Genomic DNA, 8,476 nt, shown 5'->3' with positions numbered 1-8,476 from the left:
AAAAAATTTTTAAAAAACTTACTTTCCACGGCAACATGAAGACTCCCTGAACTGTCTTCAGGGGCTTCCTCTGCCCATTCACTGGGTGGGGATGTTGGCTGGATGGGGGAAGGCGGCTGGATGGGGGAAGGAGGAGGGATTGGGGAAGGAGGAGGGATTGGGGAAGGAGGCTGGATGGGGGAAGGAGGCTGGATTTGGACTGCAATTTCAGAGGGGGGGTCTGATTGAGAGGGCGAGGGGGGCGGAGAGAAAGTTAATGCAATAGAGGGTGAGGGGGGTTGAGATGGTGATGTAGAAGTTGAAGGAGAAGGGGTATGGGAAGGAGGAGAAGGGGTCCCAGAAAGAGATGGAGAGGTGTGGTGAGAAGGGGAGTGGAAAGTGGAGTGGGCCAGGGAAGCTGAGGGGGACTGGGAAGCTGATGGGGACTGGGAAGATGAGGGGGACTGGGAAGATGAGGGGGACTGGGAAGCTGAGGGGGACTGGGAAGCTGAGTGGGACTGGGAAGGGGAGGGGGACTGTGAAGGGGAGGGGGAGTGAGAAGGGGAGGGGGACTGGGAAGGGGAAGGGGGCGGAGAGTTGTGCCGTTGTTGTTGTCCTATAATGATATTATTGACAACATTTAGTTTACATGAGAAATTACATAGTAAACAATTTGAATTATCAATGTTCTGTTCCATGTAAAATTCAGTGTTTTTAAAAATTGAAAAGCAAACATGTTAAGATCCTCTTCATGTTGGCCACAGCAAACAAAATGAGTCCAAACTTTTACTTTGAAGCTCATTCCTTAATCTAGTCCATTGAGTCATAGTGATTGGTCTAGGCAACATCACCAGATCACTATTCAAGGCACCTTATTATATAGCCAGCACTGATCAAGTATTTGGGTACAGTTTCCTGGCTGGTTCTTATTTCTTGAAAACATGCACTTGTTTGGTGACAGTTTGCTACAGTCAGTACTGTTTGCCCTAACCACACACACTGTCCTATTTTCCAAAAAAGGACACTCAAGGTTGCAATTAGCCTACCACTTAGTGTAAATTGTGGGTAATTCCAAGGGGATTACAGCAGGAATATAGTTTGCAATTGGCCAAAACCATGTGCACTGCAGGGGAGGCAGATATAACATGTGCAGAGAGAGTTAGATTTGGGTGGCTTATTTTATTCTGTGCAGGGTAAATACAGGCTGCTTTATTTTAACACTGCAAATTATTTTGCAGATTGAACACACCCCACCCAAATCTTACTCTCTCTGCACATGTTACATATGCTTCCCCTGCAGTGCACATGGTTTAGCCCAATTGTTCACTAAATTCCTGCTGCAAACAACTTGGAATTTCCCCCATTAGCACAATTTATGCTAATAATCTTATGTAATGTAACTTACTTCGTGTATGCATAGTTCGGATTTGCTGGCGGATCTCCGCCAACAGATCGGGAGTCCTCCTGCGGAGATCACTCCACCTCCTCTCAAGTTGGATGATTGTCCGCCTGCTGCGGACGCGAGTCCGCAGCAGGCGGCGGACCTCCGCGTAGGCCTCGCGCTTCACCCGATTGGGGATGAAGCGCCCAACGCGGCCTACGCGGCGGTCCATCACCGCAACCAGCACGCGGAGCTCCCGCCTGGTGAACGGTGCTGCACGCATCATGGCAATGGCGTTTTCCTTATTTGGGCATATATTTATAGTGTCTGTTAGCATGTGATTGGTCCAAAATCTATGTTGTCATTTCTAATAACTTTATTGATCTTTGCAATGCTGTGAAGAGCAGAGTGTTATTTCGCACGAGCGGAAATACGCATTCGCAGAAGCAAATATTTATCATAAACAAAATTTAAAAAAAAACACAGACACAGAGACACAGTTTATTTAAAATTACTATACATATCTGTGTACTCACCACAGTTCGTGTGATCATTCAGCTGGACAGTCACAAAGTGGGAAACATTGAGTATCATTTGTTTGTGTGTTTGTTTACATAATCAGGATTTGAGGATATAAAACAAATAAGGACACTATTTAGCAACATTACATTATTTGGTTTTCTAACTAAACATTGTAAACTTAACGTGTTTGCGGAATTTGACGCAAACAAAAATTACCCATTCCAACACAACAAAAGCATTACACAATCACTTTACAATATCATACAAAATGTCATCATTGTTAAAAAAACATAAGCATACTGTGTTTTAAAATTTTAAAAACTAGAAAATATCAAAACACTATACCTGAAATATTCGGCAACAATCCTTGCCCTCACTTGGCTCCCCCTCCGTGTAACACTCCCCCCACCGAAGTGTCGAACAACCCCTGGCTCCTCATCAGGCAATTCCTCTGCCTGAGGAAGCTCTACACTACTCCTTACCGCGATATTATGCAGTATTGCGCACAGGACCACTATTTTACTTGCCATCTCCGGCGAATACATGATGTCGCCACCAGTGCGGTGGAGCACACGAAACCGCCCTTTAAGGACACCAATTGTGCGCTCCACCAGCTGCCTAGTGGCAGTAAGCGCGGAGTTAAATGCCATCTGTGGTCCTGGCCTGGGATTACGGTAAGGAGTCATGAGCCAGGGGGTGCAAGGATATCCACGGTCTCCTGTTGGAAGAAAAGCCAAAATTTTGAAATATTAAATTTGTCAAGTTACTTTTTTTAGAAAAAAATATTTGAGCAACAACTCACCCAATAACCACATGTCTGCTCGTTGACTTGATCTTAATCTCTGCCATATCCCTGATTGTCTAATGACATATGCATCATGTGAACTTCCAGTAAATTTTGCATTCAGGGAAAGGATCTGGAGGGATGGCCCACAAACAACCATTACATTCAGAGAATGAAACAGTTTCCTGTTTCTATAAATTTCTTCATTATGTCTTGGTGGCTGAATAGCAACATGTGTGCCATCCACAACCCCAATAACATGTGGGAAGCGACTACCACCTTCCTCAAATTGCCGCTTCACCACATCTAGGGCACCAACATCCAAAGGCATATCAATGAATTGCTTCACCCGCTTTAGGAAAGCCTGGCAGACACGCCGCAGGACCTTACTGAACTGGCCCTGCGACATGCCAACCAGGTCTCCCACAACATGCTGATATGAGGCTGTAGCCAAAAAATGTAACACTGCAAGGAATTGTGTCAATGGTGGTATTGCTGTAGGATACCGAATTTCAGACTCCAGATCACTCTCTATTATGGAGAGAGTGTCTAGGATTAGATGTGGTGGCAGCCTGTATCTACGCACCACCACATCATCTGGCATACCAAAAAGTAGGACACGGGTTCGGAAAATTGGTGGCCTAGCACGCCTCCGTTGCCTTGGTTGATGAGGAGCCGGCTGTGGTTGTGGGGCTGGCGGTTGGGGTGGGAGTGCTGGCGTGGGTTGGGGAGGTAGGGCTTCTGCAGCAATAAATATTGACATAACACACTTTTTTGAAAAAGAAAAAAAACGAGGTGAAAAATACAAAAACAACTTATAAAAAATATTCAAACAATAAATGTTGTAAAAAATGTTGGGGAAACTTACTGCAGGAGCGTACATTTTTTCTGTGTTGAATTCATGGCCAAAATGTGAAATTAATAAAAATAAAAATAAAAAAAAATGTTATTTTTACAAATAAAAAACAAAACAAAATTAAACATTTCTGAGCATCAAATACATCACAAACAACAATTAAAAAAACAAAAAAAAAAAAACAAAAGCATTTAGTAGCTAGTCCAGGAAAGACAAACACTACTTTGCAGATCAATCCTGGGAAACAAAAATTCTATTTTAGACAAAATGGAAAACAAACAGAATCACCACACTTTTAAGAAACACAAACAGCAAACCAAAACACAGGCCAAGGGCACTTACCTGCTCCAAAAAAAAGAAAGACTTGGTGTTCAGTAGCACACCCAGAAAATAAATGAAACCAGGGATATTTCTCCCAAAAGCAAACACCTACAAGAGAACACAAATGACAGTCAAAAAACAGCATACAGACCATTAAAACTAAACAGGCACCCACACAGGCCAAGGGCACTTACCTGCTCCAAAAAAAAGAAAGACTTGGTGTTCAGTAGCACACCCAGAAAATAAATGAAACCAGGGATATTTCTCCCAAAAGCAAACACCTACAAGAGAACACAAATGACAGTCAAAAAACAGCATACAGACCATTAAAACTAAACAGGCACCAACACAGGCCAAGGGCACTTACCTGCTCCAAAAAAAAGAAAGACTTGGTGTTCAGTAGCACACCCAGAAAATAAATGAAACCAGGGATATTTCTCCCAAAAGCAAACACCTACAAGAGAACACAAATGACAGTCAAAAAACAGCATACAGACCATTAAAACTAAACAGGCACCAACACAGGCCAAGGGCACTTACCTGCTCCAAAAAAAAGAAAGACTTGGTGTTCAGTAGCACACCCAGAAAATAAATGAAACCAGGGATATTTCTCCCAAAAGCAAACACCTACAAGAGAACACAAATGACAGTCAAAAAACAGCATACAGACCATTAAAACTAAACAGGCACCAACACAGGCCAAGGGCACTTACCTGCTCCAAAAAAAAGAAAGACTTGGTGTTCAGTAGCACACCCAGAAAATAAATGAAACCAGGGATATTTCTCCCAAAAGCAAACACCTACAAGAGAACACAAATGACAGTCAAAACAAAGAAGCACAGGTTTATTTTCACAAATGGACTTGCAAAATAGTTATGTTTTTAAAATATTTAAAACAATAAATTTGAAATAAAAATTTTTAACAAAACAAAAAAAAAAAAAGAATCAAGAATACTCACAAACGAAAAAACGCATAACAAATGCAACACTGTCTAGATTCAAAACGCAAACAAAATGACAAAGGTATGCTTGACAATTACTCACTCTGCAAATTCCACAAGCACCTTCACGCACAAGCCAACAAACAACTGAAACTCCAAACTACCTACACTCACAGCGTGCAAAGTAGGCCCTTAAATAAGCAGTGCAATCATTAACCAGAATAACAGTGTACAGCTGTGTGAATTAACGATTCGCACGTAGGTATATAAGCACACACCTCGGCGTACACACGTCATCACAAACATGGCTTCTCGTGAGCAAATCGCTGCAGAGATGGACCGCATTGCAGAGCAGGAGATGGCATTGCGGAAAAGACGCATAGATTGCCAACGGCGCATGCTGGAATACGCCTCTGCGGATGTTGAAGAGGCAGGACCTAGTACTCTGCAAATGTCTGCTTCTGAACCACAACAATTGACTGGGGATACTCTGCCACACACACAAAGTGACCAAACTGAGGGAGAATTGGCTTTAGCCACACAAACACAACAGACAGAAGCTGCTAGTGAGGAGGAAGATGGTGATGAACAACAAGAAACCTCACAGGCTACCTCCAGACGGAAGAAAAGACAGCCTGCATTCACTAAGAGGGAGTTGCGTGTCTTGGTCACGCAGGCCATGTCCAAAATCCATAGAGGGCCAAAAAACATGGGGGCTGCTTCAAAAGAACGAATCTGGAGAGACATCACCAAATCTGTGAATGAAGTTGGCTCTGTCGTCAGAACATCACAGGAAGTGAGACGACGGTAAGTGCATATTGACAGTCCTTTTTCTGTGCTAAGTTGACTAAAAAATGTAGTTACATGTGATCAGAGGCGGGTTGGCCATAGTGTTTACAGGGAAGATTCCCGGTGGGCCGGTGCATCCACAGGGCCTGTTCTGTTTGAGGACATGTGGTCCTTTTTATAGACATAATGAATAAGATGCTAAATAATTTGCATATGTGAAAATGACTTTGCCACTTAGCCTGTGATTGCAGATGATCTAGTGTATGCTCTGTCTGCCTGCTTGGCTGACTTATAAGACTGAGTGAATAGTGATTGGGATACGGTTGGTGTAATAAGCAAGAAAATATATCTTTCTAAAGAATTATATAGTTTCCTAAATTCTGAATGTGTATCATATAATGTGCTAATAATATTTAATTTTATTTCTTTTTAACTTCCCCCTTGATGCTGGACATGCCCACTATCTGGAAAGTCATGGGGGTAGGGTGCTGCTGCCATGGCCCATGGCTAGACCTTAAACCCCTGATGCTGCCCATGTGGGGCCACTAGTACAAATTTTTCCAGGGCCGTTTTTTGTTCCCAATCCGCCCCTGCATGTGATGTTATGTCTAGCAAACACAAGCAGAACACGTGTCCTATATATTAGCTTAGACAAATAATAAGACTCTACTTTGTCCCTCTTTCACAATACATATGTAGGTGGGCCGACTTCAAATCCCGCCTGAAGGCAAAGAGGGCTGCGGAGTGGAATGCCTCAAGGGCTACAGGTGGAGGAGCACCTGTCGCTGTGGAGTATACTGACTTGGAGGAGATGGCGATGCCCTGTGTCAGTTATGAGGAGGGCCAAGGGGTGTCTCATATGGACACGGACCTGCCTGAGATCCTGACGGGACATGACTTGGAAGGTAAGTTTACACATTTATTTGTCTGTAATTTTGACAGTATTTATAATAATAAACTAATTTTGTATCCTACTTTTTTCCCACACATTCTTCTATTTGCTTGCCACAAAACACAGCACAGGGGGGTGAACAGTTTGAGTCACAGGCCGGTTATGTGGTTGAGGCTGAGGTGGAGGGACCTAGTGAGTCTGGCAGTGTGGGCCAACAAATCCCACCTCTGCAGGTTCCTACTGGACCCCCCACCCAACCCTCTGCTATCCCGGAGATCCTGCTTGAAATCGCTAGGTATGGTGAGAGCCTAAATCGGTTTCAAGACGGGGTCATCCGGGAGGTAAGCCAGATAGCTGTCCGGCTCACTGAGCACCGAACCTGTGTTGAGCAAGGTGTTGCTCAACTCTGCCAAGGTCTGGCAGAGATCAGGCAGGGCCAAGAACAACTTGCCTCCTCATTCCAAACCCTTGCAAATAACATCTTGCAAGGGCTCCAGGCCATCGCTGTCTCCCTTGCCCACAGTGGCAGAGAGCCACCCACATCGGCTCCCTCCCCTGCCCCTGCCCAGGAAGAACAGCCCACTGGGCAGGCCCAACGAAGGTCGCTCCGCAGACCTTCCAAAGAAGAACAGCCTCAGGCGGGGAGAAAAAGAAGAAAATGATGTCTCTCCAGATGGGCAGCACCCATGTTTTTGATGTTGCCTCTCTGTATTTTTGGAGTTGGCTTGTGTGACCAGAATGGATAACTCCCTCTTAGTGAAATGTATTTTTTCTGTTTGGATGTATTGTAGCCTGTGAGTTTATGTGTATAAACACCAGAGCCATCTTCCTCTTACTAGTGTGCTATGTATTGTTGTGTTTGTGTGGTGGATCCTAATTCTTTCTCATTTGGTTTAAAATGTGTGTGTGGCAGGGTGTGTCATGTTTTATTTATGCTTTAAATATATACTTTTGTCAGAAGCAGACTTTTGCAGAGTACTGAGTTCTGCTATCTAATGATTGTCAGTGCCATCTGCTTGCTGCTTGGTCCATCTCTGCCTGTGCGACTCATGTGGAGCCATGTTTAAATGTTGTCAAAAAATTATATAGTAATAAAAAATATATTTCAAAAATTTGAGCTGTTTCTTCCAGGTAATGCAGTTCCAGAAAGATTAGGTCAGCATATAGACACTTGTAGACCAATCTGCTAATTCTCCTTAAAAATTGAAAAATAAAAAAAAAAAAGGTATGCTTTGCACCACACTTTAATGTCCATATTAAGTAAACAGACACGACGCTTTTTATAAATATCTAGGGTCAACAGGACATCATTTCAAACATTGTCAGATATTATAATCAAATATTATTGTGACTTTTAAGCCTAAATTAAAGTGTATGCTGCATTATGTTGGTGTTGGTTTATTTTTAAACAATTATGCAGATTTCAAACACTTTCACAAAAAATTTCATTTGCTTGTATTTGGGAGTCTTACACACATTAAAACAAGTTTTAAAAAGGCTTACACAACAATTTCCAAAAAAACAAAAACCCTTATTTGGCAGTGTGTGAGATTTCTATGTGAGTAGACTAAACATGTAATGTGTGTTCAGACAATTGCTGGTTGGTAACTTTCATCTGCTCATTAATTAACAAGTAATTGGACATCAGATGAATGTGATATCCAATTAACTGCTAATTACTGCATACACACTTGTACCAGTACTTCGCAAATGTAGAGTAACTGCAGACCTACTCTGCTGCTGCGTGAATGTTGCTACGGTTTCCTATGTTAGTTTTAACAGCGACAATGTTTATTTGCTAAAAACACGCCCATTGCGAGTTGCATACTCCCACACTGTACGCCCACTTTCACGCCCATGTCGGAGCATTGCGAAGTCGCGCCTCCGCAACGCCCACGCCACTCCTCGTTTTCGGTTGCCAGTTACGGCTTTTTTTTTTCTAAGTAATTTTGCACAGTTGTCGTACGTATGTACTCGCGCATGCGTAATCACGCATTTGCGCATGCGCAGA

The 8,476-nt window shown here is 43.0% G+C and overlaps 1 protein-coding gene across 2 annotated transcripts; it reads right to left on the bottom strand.

The window, feature by feature from the left end:
- Positions 1-223: 223 nt before the first annotated feature.
- Positions 224-3,552, bottom strand: LOC134935473 (putative nuclease HARBI1). 2 transcript variants are annotated; one of them, XM_063930527.1, is made up of 5 exons: positions 3,535-3,552; positions 2,685-2,799; positions 2,228-2,600; positions 1,897-1,918; positions 224-595 (listed from the first exon to the last, which is right to left on the bottom strand). In XM_063930527.1, exons 1-4 carry the CDS (start codon positions 3,547-3,549, stop codon positions 1,915-1,917), a joined length of 507 nt encoding a protein of 168 aa, XP_063786597.1. In that variant the 5' UTR covers positions 3,550-3,552; the 3' UTR covers positions 224-595; positions 1,897-1,914. The 2 variants fall into 2 exon arrangements, with proteins under 2 accessions (XP_063786597.1, XP_063786596.1); XM_063930526.1 differs by having other exon boundaries at positions 2,685-3,435; positions 3,535-3,551.
- Positions 3,553-8,476: the final 4,924 nt, after the last annotated feature.

Source organism: Pseudophryne corroboree, chromosome 6, assembly GCF_028390025.1.
Source record: "Pseudophryne corroboree isolate aPseCor3 chromosome 6, aPseCor3.hap2, whole genome shotgun sequence".
In the NCBI taxonomy this organism is placed as follows: domain Eukaryota; kingdom Metazoa; phylum Chordata; class Amphibia; order Anura; family Myobatrachidae; genus Pseudophryne; species Pseudophryne corroboree.
Note: the sequence above shows the minus strand (reverse complement) of the source record. Positions and strands in the feature narration are given on the sequence as shown.

Coding starts and splice junctions, on each gene's coding strand:
- LOC134935473 (XM_063930526.1), bottom strand. Junction 2,601..2,684: donor AGCAGACATGTGGTTATTGG/GTGAGTTGTTGC, acceptor TTCTTCCAACAG/GAGACCGTGGATATCCTTGC.